At 42.8% G+C, this 17,796-nt stretch overlaps 1 protein-coding gene across 1 annotated transcript in view; it reads right to left on the reverse strand.

Moving 5' to 3' along the window:
• Positions 1-17,796, reverse strand: part of GUCY2C (guanylate cyclase 2C) — a 73,168-nt gene that overhangs the window by 47,422 nt on the left and 7,950 nt on the right. Inside the window, exons 4-10 of the mRNA XM_056847180.1 lie at positions 16,455-16,670; positions 15,082-15,203; positions 13,830-13,926; positions 12,143-12,257; positions 9,346-9,484; positions 7,874-7,959; positions 5,975-6,086 (exon numbers count right to left, since the gene is read on the reverse strand). Coding sequence (XP_056703158.1) covers positions 5,975-6,086; positions 7,874-7,959; positions 9,346-9,484; positions 12,143-12,257; positions 13,830-13,926; positions 15,082-15,203; positions 16,455-16,670 — 887 coding nt within the window. The remainder of the gene's footprint in view (positions 1-5,974; positions 6,087-7,873; positions 7,960-9,345; positions 9,485-12,142; positions 12,258-13,829; positions 13,927-15,081; positions 15,204-16,454; positions 16,671-17,796) is intronic.

A 17,796-nucleotide genomic window follows, 5' to 3' on the forward strand; every position in this document is an offset into this window, starting at 1 on the left:
AGGGACAGTCTTATGTTCCCAACGTCATCCTTGTTAAAACATTTGCACTCTCTGATCCTGATTGGAAGGCAGGGCAGTGGGTCACCAATAAGTAAATAAGTTAGTGAGCAAATGTGTTTGGCAAATTACAGAGTGCTTCCCTGCCCTGCATCTTGGACTGGATGACAGAAGGCTAAATACCTCCAAGCATACTTCAGACAACTCAAGGAATTAAAAAGTATAAAGACATATTTAGATTTCTGACTGTCTGCTGCCCTCTAGCGGTTATCATGCAAGAGCCCTCATTTGCACACATGCTCTTCCCCACCCAACATTCTTTCTCTTCAATTTAAAGTAAAGCCTTCAGCTTCATGGGTAGCATATTCTTATTGTGGCATATGTAGTAGCAGTTATAATGACACTGTGTTGCTGAATTTAGATTGTGCGGGTGAAAGGATGCTTAATAACTACTGAACCAAACAAGTGCTGAGAAATTGAAACACTGATCTTTAAAACACATTCAAGGGGGGACTGAACTGATGAGTTTTATGTTTTGTTTTAATTGAACATCTAGTTTGAGAAGAAATGTAATAACTTCTGCAGCCAGAAACAGAGCAACCACCCCAAGAGCCAAAGTATTTCATTCTGAGCAGATCAAATTGCACAGACAGAAACTTGTCTAGAGAAATTGAGGAGACATTTTGGAATCTGAAAAAGAAATGTAATTTAAAAGGAAAATATTTTTAAATTGCCAAACTGAAACTCTGTTGAAAGTACAGTTTCCAGGTCTGGGATTGTGCTCTCTATTCGGCACATATTCATTGCTTGAACACATTCTATATTCCTGACTTTGTTAACTGAGTCTTTTCTGTTTCAAAATCACAATATTGTTGATATGTATGTGTGTGTGAAGTGCTGTCAAGTCACAGGGCCACCAAGTCACAGCTGACTTATGGTGACCTCTGAGGTTGACCTCCGCATGGGCTGAGAGTTCTGAGAGAACTGTGACTGACCCAAGTCACCCAGGAGGCTTCATGTGGAGGAGTAGGGAATTGAATCCGGTTCTCCAGATTAGAGTCCATCGCTCTTAACCACTACAAAATGCTGGCTCTCTATATACCACCAGCATAATTCATTCCTGCCACTAATGCTACATATCAACAAACCAAATGAAAATTAAGTTCTACAGCTTTCATCTCTCCAGCAATAAAAGCTGGTGTGTAGCATGATTAAACTTTTCTACAATTATATAATTAATGAAATGGTCATGGGGGTAACATAGTTCAACCTAAGTATGGCAATTAAGTGTGTTCCTTTGACTCAAACTTTATGATTTCATGAGAGGGAAGCAGTAGAATTCCCATTCTTTCATGCATTAGGTGTTTTCCACATGAGGACAGGCTTGTGTAGTTTGCCCGTAACAGCATTGGGACTTCTACATGGCAGGCTTTTTTGTTGTTTCCCCGCCCCAGTCCCCAAGCAGTGACCATTCTCCCTGTGCCATGAGGGCTTTTTCAATGGTTTAAAAAACAAAACAAAAACCTGCAACTGAATATCCTTATATTTGTTATAATAATATGTGTATATCAGGTACTCTGAATTCCCAGCATTCTTTTTTAAAAGTAAGTCTCTGGCCCCTTTCTGTTATAGAAATATGACTTTCCTCTTATGTCTCTGTAATGAAAGGGGCTAGACACTTTAAAAAATGAAAGCTGGGAATTCAGAGAAAATGATAAACAGATTATTATATTGCTATAATGATAGTCAATTCTGTTTTGTTTTTTTAAAAAAAACAGGTGGCAGGGGGAGGAAATAATTGTTTTGGAGATGGGGCAGGGAAAATGGCTGTCATGTGAAAGGGCCAGGAAAATCCAAACTTTTTCCATACGGCAGCCATCCAGGCTTTGCTATCTTTCCTAAAACTTTGCAGCATAGCAGGTTTGGTAAAGACTGAGAAAACCTGGGGAAACCTCAGGAGGTGCATAAATGTACTGCAATTTTGTGGGGAAGCGGGGGGGGGGGGCACTTCTCAACAGAATCAAACCTGGGGTACATAAGCCATGTGGAAACTGCCTTAGTCATGGAGACAGTCAGGGGACAGTAATAGATTTTCCTTGACCTCAGGGTTCCAGCAGCTGCCCAGTCATGCCAACCGCTGCCAGCCCGGGGCTAAGCTATGAATCAGGAATTTGGCCTCAGACATGAACCCTCTACAAGGACCTTAGAGCACCTTGCCTTTCTCACTCTTACCCTTCCATTCCTTACATGAGGATAATAATACTGATGTACTTGGTAGAGTTGTTGAAAAGATACTTTGAGATAATTTATGTGAAGTACTTCCAAGATGCCATGGTGCTATATAAATATTCCTCCTCCTCTTCTGTCTTCAAAGGCTTCTGAGTTCACAGATAACAAAGATAGTGCCTCTTAGCCTTCCTCCTAGAGAAACCAGTGCCCTGCTCTCCGCATTCCATGTTTCTCTCCTAGGACTAGACGGTTGTCTGAGGGCTCTCCCTTCTACCAAGGTTATGCTCTACAACTTCCCTTGCATTAAGAAAAGGGGCATACCACATGGTGCACTCGCAGTCATATAATTTCTCATTTTAACACAGGGGAAGAAGAAAATAGCTAATTTTACCCAAGTGAGGGGCAAGCTATGCACACACTTATCCTGTATGCAGACCATTATTTCTGTGGAACAATAGGAACAGCTCCCCTACCTTTCACTTCTGTTTTGATGCTGGCCCTAATTTAGTGGCTGGCACTAATTTAGTGTCAGAAGCTTGATGTGCATGGAGTGGGGAGTTGGTCACTCCTTTTAAAAAAGTGCTGGATAATAGGACTACACACTGTTGGAGTAAAAAAGGATTTGTTAAATGTTTCTGGAATGACAGGGCATTGGTATAGGAAAGCAAATAACTTGTTACTTTTTTGAAAGGGCTGTATCATCCACCGTGGTATTTAATACTGTGGTATTAAAATTTTTTTAAAAACCAGCACTGATTCAGGCATGGTGAAAGGAAAGTATGTTAGTCCCCATAGGTGCTATCCTATAGCTGTCCAGGGCAGACACATTAAAACATACACATATCTAACGGGGGGCTGCAGATCTTTTTCCTCCCAGTTTCTTTTAACATTCATTTGGAATTTGATTGCTGCTTTTACTCTGTTACAAGTGGGAACCTGCAAGGACTTGTGAGAGGCATCTCATTTGCCCCTTCCCCTCTATTTCCAATCTTCCTTTCCTGAAAGCCCCCATAGCCTCTCCCCTTTTTCTGCTTCCTTGTTTCCTTCCCACCCAACAGCCAACCTACATATATTTGCTCCTTTGTCTTCAGGTTTCCGTTTCCCCCCAGCAGCCTCTACCTAGGCAAACTATGTGCCAGTTGTGTGGTGCTGGCTGCTAGGTCATGCTCACTTGCGCTCACCCATATCGTCTGCCTCATTCTCTTCTTCTCAGCAATCTTTTATCTGCCTACAATCTTTAGCTATATTTATTATTTATTTACTCCATTTATACCCCGCCTTTCTCCACAATGGGGATCAAAGCAGCTTACATTATTCTCCTCCGTTTTATCCACACCACAACCCTTTGATGTAGGTAAGGCTGAAAGTATTTGACTGGCCCAACATCACCCAGGAGGATTTGAACCTGGGTCTTCTGGACACTACTCTGAAGCTCTAATTGCTACACCACACTGGCTTTCATGTGGCGGCGGCTGCTGAACAGTACCAAGTAGCCAGGCATAGCTGAGTAATGCAAGTCAGGTGGTATCAAGTCACCCAGAGGTTTCTGCCAGGCCTAGGGTTGCAATCTCCAGGTGGGACCTGGAGATCTCCCAGAATTTCAACTGAACTCCAAACAACAATCTGTCCCCCTAGAGACAATAAATGATCTGGAGAGTAGACTTTGTGGCATTATATTCAGTTGAGGCCTCTCCCTTCCTCAAACCAGCCCTCCTCAGACTCCACCACAAAATACCCAGGAATTTCCCAACCTGGAGCTGGCAACCCTAGTCAGGCCTGGCCCGAAGTTGCCCTCCCTTTTTTATTTTAGACCTGGGTCCCTTTTAAGATTTGTAGAAACATCTGTCTTGCCCGTTCACAGCTCCAGTCACCAGATGTAAGCATCCAAAGATTTGGCCGACTTTACTTTTAGAATATAAGATATATATATATTTATGCCATCAAGTCACAGCTGACTTATGGTGATCTTGTAAGGTTTTCAAGGCAAGAGAGATTTGGAGATGGTTTGCCATTGCCTGCCTCTGCATCATGACCCCAGTATTCTTTGGAGGTTGCCCATCCAAATACTAAACAGGGCTGACCCTGCTTAGCTTCTGAGGTCTGATGAGATTAGGGTTGCTAGGTCCCTCTTCGCCACCGGCGGGAGGTTTTTGGGGCAGAGCCTGAGGAGGGCGGGGTTTGATGAGACTTCAGTGCCATAGAGTACCACAGAGTCCAATTGCCAAAGTGGTCATTTTCTCCAGGCTGGAGATCAGTTGTAATAGCAGGAGATCTCCAGCTAGTACTTGGAAGTTGGCAACCATAGATGAGATCAGGCTAGCCTGGGGCTATACAGGTCAGGACATTAGCATATAGATGACTGATTTTATTTCATTTTGACGCTTAACAATATTTAAAGTCCTATAGTAAGCAATGTTGAAAGGCAGGGGTATAAATACCATTAATGAATAAATAAAACATTGCTGCAACAATGATCATCCTATCGTGGGCTAGTTTGGGCTTTTCAAGAAAGTGCTACAAAACTGGTTTGACCAGAGCGCATGGTAGGACACATAGCAGGTACCTATACTTATAAAACAGGCATCGGAAACCTTATTAAAAATAAATAGAGTGAGAACCCAAGGCATACCCAAGTAGTTTGTGAACTGAACTGCCAGGTATTGTGTGGCTCCGACACTGGTAGAATCAGGACATCTTATCTTGAGAATCTCAGCATTCATTCAAAGCCTAAATAGTTGCTTCTAGTCCTGTTGCTAGAGGTGAATATTTGCTCATGTAATCATTCTAAAATCCAAAGATTTTATCAAGTACAACCACTGTTGCTTCATAATACAACCACAGAGAGTTTCCATATTAACAACCATTCATTCAGTTTTCTCAGCCCAGGAGGATGGTAATACCATCCTAAACAATGACATCCTACATCCTTCTAAGCCCATTGACTTCAGTGGACTTAGAAGGGTGCAACTCTGCTTAGGACTGCACTGTAAGGAATAACTTGGTATAAATTAGTACATCATTATACCATGCAATAATAGCAAGCAAACTGCACAAAGTTATTGATAATGGTGGATAGAAGCACTTGTGAAATTATTTATGAAGGAAAAACATGGCACCTCATAACCAACTTCATTGTTATTATATTTGGTTAGAAATATTACAGCAGCATATCCAAATCTAATACATGAAAATAAAAATATGCTTGTAAAAGCCTGTTTTCATATTAAGGCTCACCTCATAATCCCCACTGGCTAATACTCTACTAAAGGCTCGGTCTTCTATATGTGAAATACCTATATGCATTAGCTAGTCTTTAAACACTCATCTAAAGACTGTTTGTTCTTTAGATTAAATGTGCACTGATGTACTGAAAAGTTGCACCAGCTGTCCATTTGTTTCCAGGCACAATTCAGAGTGCTGATTCTTAAGGCCTAAACGGTTTGGGACCAGGATACCTAAGAACCACAGTGATTTACCAGGGACAGGTAGCAGAAAATAGGGACTGTACTTGGTAAATGGGAACAGCTGGAGGGTATGTAGTAGCACTTTCAACCTTCTGCATATTTTTCAACACTGTGACCTCAGGAAACAGTCCCTGTATGAGTAGTGCTTCCCACTGAGTGGCCAAACTGATTTGAAGTTGGGCTAATTTTTTTAAAAATAGAATTCAAAAGGACTAATGAAAGGTTGAGTTACCAGTTATTACTACCCTCTCAGTGGGACGCAGAGTTCAAACTTATTGTCTCACCACGGCTAGGAAGATCATCAGGCAGAGTGTTTTTGCTCCAGCGGAAAGATGGCTTGTCTGTCTTCGCCGTTGTCTCATTCAGTTGAGTGTCAAACTGAAGGAGGGTCTTATACTAGAATGAGAAAGCAGCGGAAAGTTGAATTTGTTCCATGTTCTTTTTCCCTGGATACACTACAGTGTGTGACAATGAAGTGAAGACTTATCACCTTGGCCTCTTTCCCTATACTTTTCATAGCTTAATCCTGCATCCCCTTTCTCTACCATATTGTCTCCAACTTTGCTATCTTTGCCAAAAGAGAGGGTATAGACCCTCCGGCACTAACATTGTAAACTTTATCTTTGTATTAAGTCATGAGTAGGGTTGCCAGACCCCTCTTCACCACTGGTGGGAGGTTTTGGTGGTGGAGCCTGAGGAGGGCGGGGTTTGGGGAGGGGAGGGACTTCAATGCCATTGAGTCCAATTGCCAAAGCGGCCATTTTCTCCAGGTGAACTGATCTTTATCGGCTGGAGATCAATTGTAATAGGAGGAGGAGGAGGTGAGTGAGGCTGAGACAGTGTGACTTGCCCAAGGCCACCCATCTGGCTTCATGTGTAGGAGTGGAGAAACAAATCCAGTTCACCAGATTAGCCTCCGCCGCTCATGTGGAGGAGTGGGGATTCAAACCTGGTTCTCCAGATCAGACTCCACCACTCTTAACCACTACACCACACTGGCTCTAGTGGTCGCCGGCCCAAGAAATATCCGGCTGTCCTCAGCCAGGGCTTTTTGGACCCTGGCCCCAGCCTCTGTCAAGTTAGACCAGGACCCTGTGGGACTTGGCTCAGTTTCGCAAAGCCTATAAGACAGAGATGTTCCACCAGGCCTATGGCTGATGGCAACAACGATCTATATCAGCTGACCTCCCTTCTCCCTCCCTTCTTTTCCCCTCTCTTCCCTTCCTTTCCCTTTCCTCCCCCTTTTCTTTCTTTCCCTTGCCTTATTGTCCCATAGGTCTCCCTACTGTTGCTCCCTGGGGCTAACCTCAACCACACTAAGAATCCGTTTAAATTATATATGGTATTAAAATTGTATATAATGAGGGAAGCATTGCTAGGGCACCATAGAAAGCAACTTAGAGTTTTAATGCTTATCTCTTGAAGGATTTATGTCAAAATTAATGTGTGATGTAAATTACATATGTTGTTAGCTGCCCTGAGCCCAGCTTGGGCTGGGGAAGGGTGGGGTATAAATGGAATAAATAAATAAATAAATAAATAAAATGGCAGGGACAGGATTAGCCTTGCTGCAGCAGGGATAGTTGATTTTTAAAAATAAATATAAATACTTCCTATGGATGGAAGGAGCACACAGCTCCAAAAGATTTTTTTTTTTTTGTAAAAAATGTGAGGAAAGCTTTTTGGAATGCCATGTGTGTTACCAAATGGTGTGGGTAGGCAGAAAAAGGCCTTCTTCTATGACACCAGGGGCACCTCCTAATTGCTGCCCTTGACACCATTGAGCCACCTTTCCCACATCAAAAGACTTGGAACAGTCCTTTGGGGCATAAACCATTGGTGACTTGCATCTTCAACAAGAGGTACAATTGCTGTTAAAACAACTTCTCCCCACAACACAATCGTCAGACAATGTTGTTTGACTGCTCCACTAACCACATGGTCCCCTTGGCAGAAAACAGTATCTACTGAAGATACTTTGAGCCTGGCTTTGCTGGGGAGGGCGGGATATAAGATTAACAAATAATTTTTTAAAAATAAAATATTGTTAACAAATCCCTTTTGTCCTTTAATTTTCTTGCTGCATTTCAGCACTGATATTTTGTCTCATGTATTAATTTAAATGCTGCTTCCCCTTCCCTTCTCTGACATGTCTCCTCATGGAACAACTTCCTTATGCTTACTTCATACTTATCCACAGATGTATACATAAGGGTGAAATTGACATCGATGTCCCCCCAGTCATCCAGTATTACAGGACCCAGTATACCTGAAGAAAAAAAAAGACTGCTACTGATAACAGCCTGGTCATTTCCCCTGAAAATAACATTCAGTAAGAAGGACAAAATAATGAGGAAAGGCACCATTTCTTGGGGGCTACATTCCATCCCACCTTCTATTCAAGATGTAAATATACACCATGCTTATTCTTTTGCATCCTGACCAATCAAGAATACATAAAAAGCTCCAACTGTGCCTTTTGCTTGGGGCAGAGAAGGCAAGATTGCAAGATCATCCAAGAATTACCCTGTTGATTCTCCTGGATATCTTTGATCCCAATGATCAGGGGATTATTCTGGACAACCTTTTGGGTTGGGATTGGGAGGCACTGTTCTGCAGTGGTTTCAGCCCTACATCAAATGTAGGTTTCAGAGTGTTGTGCAAGGGCTGCAGCTCCACCCCTTGAGCTCTGGCCTACAGGGTCCACCAAGGTTCCGTCTTGTCCCCCATGCTTTTCAGAATCAACATGAAGCCACTGGGAGAGGTCATCTGGAGCTCTGAGCTGAGTTGCTACCATTATGTGGATGACACTCAGCTCTATGATGCGCTTCCTCCAGACCCCAGGGAGGCTGTGGAAACTGAACTGAACTGAAATTGCCTGGATGTAATTTCAGGATGGATAAGGACTAACAAACTGAAACTTAATCCCAACCAAATGGAGGTGCTACAGCTGGGTGGAAGGTCTTGCCCAGGAACTGGAATGTTTCCTGTTCTAGATGGGGTTGCTCTCCCTCTAAAGAAGCAGTTTTGTAGCTTGGGGTTACTGCTGAACCTGGGTGATCTGTTTGATAAGTAGGTGGTAGCTGTGGCCAGGAGTGCCTTTTACAACCTTCAGCTGGTGAGCCAGATGTGGCCCTTTCCGGGAGGAAGAGATTTTGCTACTGTGGTGCATACCCTGGTAACATCTAGATTACACTACTGCAATGCGCTCTACATGGGGCTGTCCTTGAAGAGTGTCCAGAACCTACAGTTGGTACAGAATGCTGAAACCAGAATGTTGATTGGAGTGAGTGATAGGGATCATATAACTCCAGTCTTGTTTCCCCTACACTGGCTCTAAATTTGGTTCCCAGACCAATTCAAGGTAATGGTATTGACCTTTAAAACCCTATACTGCTTGGGGCCAGCATACCTTAAAGACCGCCTATGCCCATATGAACCTACTTGTCTGCTCTGGTCATCTTCAGAGGCACTGTATTTGTAAACAATAGAGACCCTAAGTTGACAAGGTGGCATACAATATTTTAAAATAAATATTTTAAGGATAATCCATATTTTAACATACTGTAAGTTTGAATGTTTCATTCTAATATGGTGAAAAGCCTTTAGAAAATGATCTTTTGATGGATAATAGAAAAGAACTACATTTGATTACCTGGAAATGTGACACTCCGGAAGTGTTTAATGAAATCTGCAGCAGCAAAATTATTTTGTTTCTTGAGAAGAATTTTCTTTAAGGTATCTCCAAAGAGCAAAACAGCATCCACATAACCAACAAGGTAGTCATCATTCAGCTGGAAGAGATGGAGAAAGCAGGTAATTCACTTGAAGACATGGAGAATTTGCATTCCTTTCAGTGAACTTCCTGAGGGCCGTCTGAAATCCTTACCTCCACAAAAGACAGCATAATATTGCACTTCATATTTTCCCTGGTGGAGGGCAATTAGAAATTGTAAATAAGGCTCTTGATTAAATAGATGCTCACATATCCGCTTCTACCATCTGCATTCTGCAGCAGGCAACTGTGCTTAAGACGGCCTCCCAAGAATCTGAATTCTGAGCACCATCAACAATCTATGTTCAGTTGAACTGCCTCATCTAAATCAGTGTGTGTGTGTGGGGGGGGGGGCTTTTGAATGACACATATTAGAGGTGCAGAATAGTTGAGCAGAAAGAGACATTGTGACACTTCCTGCCTATGAATATGAAAATTACCTCCCAACACTCATGCCTGTTTGACATGAGTCAACACTCTAGCAAATGAAATGTTTAAATGAACTCCACAATGCCAATCTCTTTCCTTGCAAAAAATCATACCCACCTCCACTTAAACCTCACAGGACAAAGAAATTGAGAATATTAGACGGGGACCACTGAGAACTCACAGGGGAGGGAAAATCCCATTCCCCTCTGCCAGCTCCCACTTTCCTGACAGTTCTTGCTTCATTTTCTCTCCCAATAACTCCCTTACTCCCCCCACAGAAGTTTTCCCCTGCTCACACTTACCTTCCCCCCACCCACCTGATCGGGCTTCCCCTCCCCCAGCTAACCCACCCACCCAGTTCCCCTACCTGCTTGCCTGGCCACTCTTCTGTCACCCACCCACTCTTTCTCCCCCACCCCACCTGCTTGTCAGCTCATCTCTCCAGTCCGACCAGCACAGTGAAAGAGGGGTGGGGGAGAGAGCAGGCACGTAAAGGAAGCAAGATAAACCCAACTCTAGCATCCTCACCTCACCTGCTCCTGGTGGCCTCTGCTGCCGTGTTTTCAAGGGACATTTTTGGCTGCTACAGCAACCCAGTGTGCCACCTGAACTTGGGGGGGGGGGCGCTGGTAACTTTTTAGGGGGGGTTACACCCTCCTTTAAAAAAATCAGATTTCTGTGCAAACTTGAGGTTTTTCCTAGATTTGTAGAAATCTATATCCTAATCGTGGCTGGCCCTGTTTTATGGATTTTGTCTGTCTGTACAAGGACCACCCATGGCTATTAGATATAATTCAATTCCAATTTCCAATTCCAATTTATTACGGTCATTTGACCAGCACCTTAAAAATACAGAAATGCATACTATTAGATATAAGGATATGACGTAGGGCTATTCTGTCACCAGATCATACCTCTAACATTCAGGCCCGGTGCTACCATTAGGACGCAGACCTCAGTGGGGTGCAGAATTGGCCTGAGTGGCACAGTTTTAAACCAATAAGTTTCTCGGAAAAAAGGCAACTGACAATTTATAATTTTTATTTTAAGATAAGTACCACAACAGTGCTATGGAATATAATTAATTATAATGTCTTACAAAAGGTTTTGTGCTTTTATTTTTCTACAAGACATGTTTTTGAAAATTGGTTAGCAATGGGGGGGCACAAATAGTTAGCCTTGCCTAGGGCGCAAAAATGACTGGCACCCACCCTGCTAACATTACAACTTGTTGGGGTGAAGAAATATCTGTTTTGCAGCATATCAATTGGAATGTGTTTATTTCACAGAAGAGCTAGCTCACGGGTAGGGTGTGCATACTGTCTTGTACAGCATGTGAAAGTTGAATAGGAACACCTACAGAATCATAATGTGTCAGAGTGAGAGCCCTGGGGGAGGGAGTGGTTGGGGGAGAGAAGTTGGGGGTGGGTGGAGAGCAGCAGGAGGGGGAAGGGTTCAGCGCCACCAACCACCTTGTCACTTCTCCACTGGAAATTGTTCTGATTCCAACCTCCCTAAACTGTTGGCTGATTGCAATTGACACTTGTAGAGGGTCACCATTTTAAAATGCTGCTAAAGATCATGCTAGGTGGGAAAATTTGATTGGAGCACCTGGATACTCCATGGACAGAGGCTGGAGTGGCAGTTGGATTTTGACAGTTGAAAGTGATTGGCAGCGAGAAAAAGAGCAGAGGAGAATTAGAGGACTGTAGCTGCTCAGACATTTTAGTTGCCTCTGAAAAATATTTACTGACTACTTTAAACTGAGGCATGACAACACCAATATACTTACAACATTGATTGGTATTACACACAGATTTTATTTCCACTTTGTGTCTGTAACTCTGTTAATTTAAAAGCAGTGGTTTGCTTATAAAATTAAATTTTAAGTGGTTTTACCAATTAGTAGCTGAAATATTAATTTATTGGGAGATCTGTCAGTTTCACGCCTACTCAGCTATAACCACTATGGCTATGTAAGTAAGGGGCATGGCGGTTATTAGCCCCCACTGTACAATATCTAACACTAAATATATTTGTATAAATATTGCAGTCTGGGAAAATCACAACACATTCAGATAGATCACATTTCAAAGAGATGGGTTTGCCACAGAAATTTTATTTTGCTTCTGTTGCATATAGGTCCACCTTCTAAAATAAGTACAATCTGAAAGTACTCTTGTATCTATGGCAGTATTGTGAGAACAATGCAGACATGAGTGAAGGAGTAACTATAAAATTAAGTTACCAAGTAGGAATCTTCTGAATTCTCAGAAACCAAGGCAGTGTTCAGTGGTTTCAGTGTCAGGACAAGGACATTCTGCATCGCAAAGGATGAAGAGCCATTTTCAAAGTACTTATTACTGTGAAGGAAAGCACAAATGCCCCACAGGGGAATGAGCAAGGGCAACAGAAACAACAAGTTATACAGCCTAGAGAGTGATAACTTCCTAACTGTTGATTAGCAGATGTGGTAGTACAATCGGAACATGCTCTTCTGATTTTTTCTGTGGTGGGTCTCTTTTCATTGGGCTTCCTTGGCTTCCTAGAGCTCACATCTTCCTTATAGAAGCAACAGTTCTTAGCTTAATAGAAATGTAACAGGGATGGATTATATGAATTGCTGAGATGATGCCTGAGGCTGCAAAGCCCTCATAGGGCAATAATTTGGGCATGGTGACAATTTCTGACAGTGTTCTGAAATTACGGTCACGTCATAAGACAGCTCTCTTCAATAGGGTTGCCAGGTCCCTCTTCGCCTCCAGCAGGAGGTTTTGGGGGTGGGGCCGGAGGAGGGGAGCGTTTGGGGAGGGGAGGGACTCCAATGCCATAGAGTCCAATGGCCAAAGTGGCCATTTTCTCTAGGTGAACTGATTGGCAACCCTACTATTCAAACAGGAGTTGGTGACCTATAGTCTTGCTACTGACAGGTGACTGAAGTAGCATAGACTAGGGAAAGCTTTACCACTTGATACCGTTGGTTGTAGAAGCTGGAACAGACATTCATTTTTAAAAAATCTATTGTGCTAATTTCATTACCTCAGTTCTTTGTTTGAATCCATCCTTCAGCCATGAAATAACTAAACAAAGTATTATGTCTCCCTTAACCCCTATTTCTAATACTGTCGACTTGCAGGTTTGTTGTAAAGATTACTTCAAAATATATCTGAAACTTCTTGAGATCTTCATAAATATTATTATAATCTGATCTCAAACATCTGTCTCCACATCACTTTTTACCATAAAGATCATGAAAAACCTTTGTAAACAGAAGCTGGCAAGACTCCTGTATGGTGCAGAGAACAGAACAATATACAATTCAAAAGGCTTCACCAACTATGAGTTCCCTAATTCTGACATTCCATTACAAATTAAGATTGCATTTTGTTGATAATCAGCAAAATAGAAAAAGACTTTGAAAAACCAAATGCTTCCCAAAATATTTACAAAAAGATTATGAGGATTATGAAAAGGACATTAAGACATACCAGTGTGTGTAGTCTACATGCACTGTGCTGATTCTACAAATCTCAATTTTCATTTTTCCTCTAAAATGCAACAACCTGGCCCTCATGGCCACAAACATAGACATGAAAGTGTGTGGCAAAATCTCAGCAGCTAATAAAGTATGGATTGGGGTGAGCAAGTGTAAAGCTTCAGTTATCTGCATTGCTGTCTGTCCCTCTCTATATCTAGATGAAAGGAATCAATTACTAAAATTCAAATATATGCAAATTGTCTGGCCTTGCATAATTTATACAGGTCACATAATTAACATTTTTGGTACAGAATTTTGGTTGTCTTGGCATGGTAGTTTAATGGATGTTTAAAAATTTAAAAAATATACTTAACTCTGGATATAGCTATTGGGAAAATCATTCCAGGGATATGAATTCCTCTTTTTACTATTTTGATTTGCTTCCATTTTGTTTTACCTGTGAAGATCTATCAGGATAATAACTATGTCCTCATCCACCTCTCCATTCTCTAAGGTTGTCTCAATGTCCTCTAGGGTGCCACACATGATGATCACTGTAATTTAGAACAGCAGAGAATGTATTAAAGCAAATCCACACTGGTAAAGGCATTTGTGATTCCAGAAAAATCTAGCAGAAGATATAACTCAAGATCACAAGTTGGATCACATGGGCTGCATGTACAGAGGTGCAAAAGGTAAGAGAGAGGTAAGTCCTGGGAAGTCCACAAGTCATGCTCAGAATAACCGTGGCCTTGTGTAGACATTCCTTTTTAAATTAATGGGTTTCCTGGTGTCCATGTAAGGAAAAATCCCTGTGGGGATGCTCCAAAGCTCCAGACTACAAGCTGCTCTGTGGCCTTTACGATGTTGAGTCTCGTTCCACTACAGTTCTCACAGAATGCACCTTCTCTGTGCAAGCTTAGCTTGTTCCAAAACGTTTTCCATATTTTCTAACCTTGAGTTGTAGGGGCTGTTAGCAGGGATGCACTGGGAAGCAAAATCAGCTCTGGAAAGCACCCCCCCCCAGCCCTGCCCCCCCATGGAGGGGGGAAAGGAGTAAAAGATAGCTCTCTCACCACTGTGGTGGGCATGCCAGCTGCCATGGCTCATTGTGGGGCGGGAGAGCCACTGTAAGCAATCCAGCTGGACAGGCCCCATGTGGGGTGGGCGAGCTGCTGCCTCGGCAGCTCATCTGCCCAGCATGGGGCACTCATGGTGGCGGCTTGTCCACCCCGCACAAAGCCAGGACAGATGGCTCACTCACCACTGCTGCAGCTTACCCACCTCACACCGGGCTGGCACAGGTGGCTTGCTTGCAGCAGCTGCAAAGGCCGCCAGTTTGCGACACCGGTAGCTATGAGGGCTGCCCCTTGCTTGGAGCCAGGGTTTTCCTGGGTGGCCTTAATGGCCAATCCGCCCCTGGCTTTTCAGTTTAAAAAGCAAGGCAGGGTTCTGTGAAAATAATCCATACAAGAAGAGAGCTCTTGACTTCTTCTAGAAGATGCCCAGAGTGTTAATGCCAATTTATCAAGGGGCAAGCAAGAGCTCGGTTATTACTTCTCACCCTTAAATTAAGATAATAATCAGTATATTTCTCTCTCTTCACCTTTTCCTCTCCTAAGAATAACATTCACCTGTTGAGATCCAGAAAAAATGTAATACACAGAAAATGTAACCTATGGACAAAAGAATTCCCCATCTTTCCTTACCATTGCTTTTTCGAGATGGATTTGTCAGTGTTTTCTTTAGCAGCTCTGGGGTCCTTATGATCTCCCTGTCTTTTATTTTTTCAGAGAAGTATGTAACTCCAGCTTCGAGAGCATTCATATACCTGAAGTTAGGATAGGAGGTGAATGTGTATATCATCTTTTGCACAGCAGCAAATGCCTGTTTGAATAAACATCTTTAAAAGGAGTTTAACAGAAACTGGATTTCTTCTTAAAGAGAGGCCCAGAGAATTCAGACTGACAGTGTCCTTAAAAATATACATTAGCTCAGAGCTGTAACTAGACATTTCTGTACCCTGACTAAATCTCAACACTTGCTTTGGTTGCTAAGCAAAAAGTTACAATTACAGCTTTAGAAAACTAAATGTTGGTTCTGTCCCTGTATGAACTTACAGAAGTTTTCTAAATCTTATTATTTCAAACAACATGAAAGTAGGAAAACAGACACTGCCAAGCATGTTTACCTTACAATCAGTCAAAAGCACAAATGCTTATTCATTCTCTGATATGCTCTCTTCTCCCTGAGAGTCACACCCTGGGCAGCTTCCCCGGTTGTTTTGTTAGTGTCAAATTAAACAAGACCTGATACCCAAAACATATTTTGTGCTAAATAGCAGGAACTGAGGGAAACGACAATTTGGATTAAGGCCATAGAATAGGGGAAGGAGTAGGGTTGCTAGCTCCAGGTTGAAAAACACCTAGAGATTTTGGGGGTGGAACCTGTAAAGGGTATGGTTTGGGGAAGGGGTGTAATGCCATAGAGTCAATGGGGTATAATGCCGTAGAATCCACCTTCCAACACGGCCATTTTCTCCAGGTGAACTCTGTCACCTGGAGATTGGTTGTAATAGCAAGAGACCTCCAGCCACCTCCTGGAGGTTGGCAACCCTAGGGAAGAGGGTTTAACACTTTCCCACCTCATATGGTTCCCTGACTTGATATGGTTTCCTCAACATGGTTGCCCCATTGAGGGAAACATATAGGCAACCTGTACTTTTCTGAAGTGGGCAAGCAGTATTTCCAAAGAACCACTTGAGGCTGGGAATCCAAAGAGCTATTTAGGAACAAATATGTGCTGAAGATCCACTCATACATCTTTCAACCTCTAGTCTGGTTGAACCTCTCTTGCTGTGAACCTGCACCAGAGGAAAATAAATGCTAGAGAACAAGCGCTCAATAAATTGGTAATTTCTCTTTCAGGAATTCCATTAAAAATGAATTGTGTTCACGAAAGATTTAAGCAAAGCTTTTACACAGATATTGCTCTCATGATATAAGTCTCATATGCAAAAATACTCTGTTTTAAAAATAATGGACGCTTTGCAGAGACCGGGCATATAAGAAGAATTCCCTACCAGAAGCAGTCTTCAGTGATTATATTCGTCTTATAGATATAAGCAGATTCCCAAGAGACAGCTTTGAATGGCAATCTGGAATTTTGCCAGAAATCAACCAAGAAGTAGCTCACTTTCCTGGCAGGTGTCATCATCCGTGTTAGGTTTACTTTGTAGTCACAAGTCAGCCCAAAGCTCCCTACAGAGATCAGAGGGAGGCCCATTACTGTCTCCACTCTAAGAAAAATGAGAAGAAAATTATTCCAGTGTGGGTGCTATATCTACAGACGTCGCATCAAAGTAAAGCTACTGGATCAGATTTGCAACACTCTTTGGCCAATTATTCACGGACAAGTTTGCTGCTCTCTTGCAGCGGGGTGAAAAAAAAGCGAATGTAAAATGCTTATTCAAGGAAGCGAATAATCTCTGTTAAACCCAATGTTGGTTTGGTTATTAATGAAACAAAGCCCGCAGTATTCAACAACCGTTGGGTCAGTCCCCTGTTGTTGCAGCCCTAACGTCATTGGTGATGCCCGCCCCCACCTCCACCCCAACTTCGCCCATCTCTGTGCGGGGGGAGGGGATGTACTAAAACGAATGACAGGCTAGCTAGCCCATTAGAAACAACGGGAGCGGCTGCACAGCCCGTTTGAAATAATAGAAGCCTGGATTGCCCATAGACTTGTATTGGCTACATTAAAATACATTATAGCACAAAAAGAGTTGCAAAGAAAATGTGGAATGGATTTTCCAGCAAGGTCTCTAAACCCAGATACAATACTCTGGGACTGGACTGACAGCCCCCCCAAGTGGATTGACAGCCCCTGGGGCTAGCACAAATGTCCCAGAGCTGGATTGACAGCTCGCCAAGTGGATTGACAGCCCCTGGGACTAGCACAAGTGTCCCAGGGCTGGAATGACAGCCCCCCAAGTGGTTTGACAGCCCCTGGGACTAGCAGAAGTGTTTTAGGGATGGATTGACAAGTGTCCCAGGCCTAGATTGACAGCTCCCCAAGTGGATTGGGGGGCTGTCAATCTAGCCCTGGGACAATTGTGCTAGTCCCAGGTACTGTCAATCCACTTGGGGGGCTGGGTTTAGAGACCCTGCTGGAAAATCCATTCCACATTTTCTTTGCAACTCTTTTTGTGCTTTAATGTATTTCAATGTAGCCAATGCAAGTCTATGGGCAATCCAGGCTCCTATTATTTCAAACGGCCTGTGCAGCCACTCCCGTCGTTTCTAATGGGCTGGCCTGTCATTCGTTTTAGTTCATCCCTTTTCAGACTACTGGAATGGCGATCGAGCAAAAACAAATTGTGAGGGCAAGTCTCCTCATTGGCGCTTTTAAGAAAAAATTGAGGA

This window comes from Euleptes europaea, chromosome 3 (genome assembly GCF_029931775.1).
Source record: "Euleptes europaea isolate rEulEur1 chromosome 3, rEulEur1.hap1, whole genome shotgun sequence".
NCBI lineage: Eukaryota > Metazoa > Chordata > Lepidosauria > Squamata > Sphaerodactylidae > Euleptes > Euleptes europaea.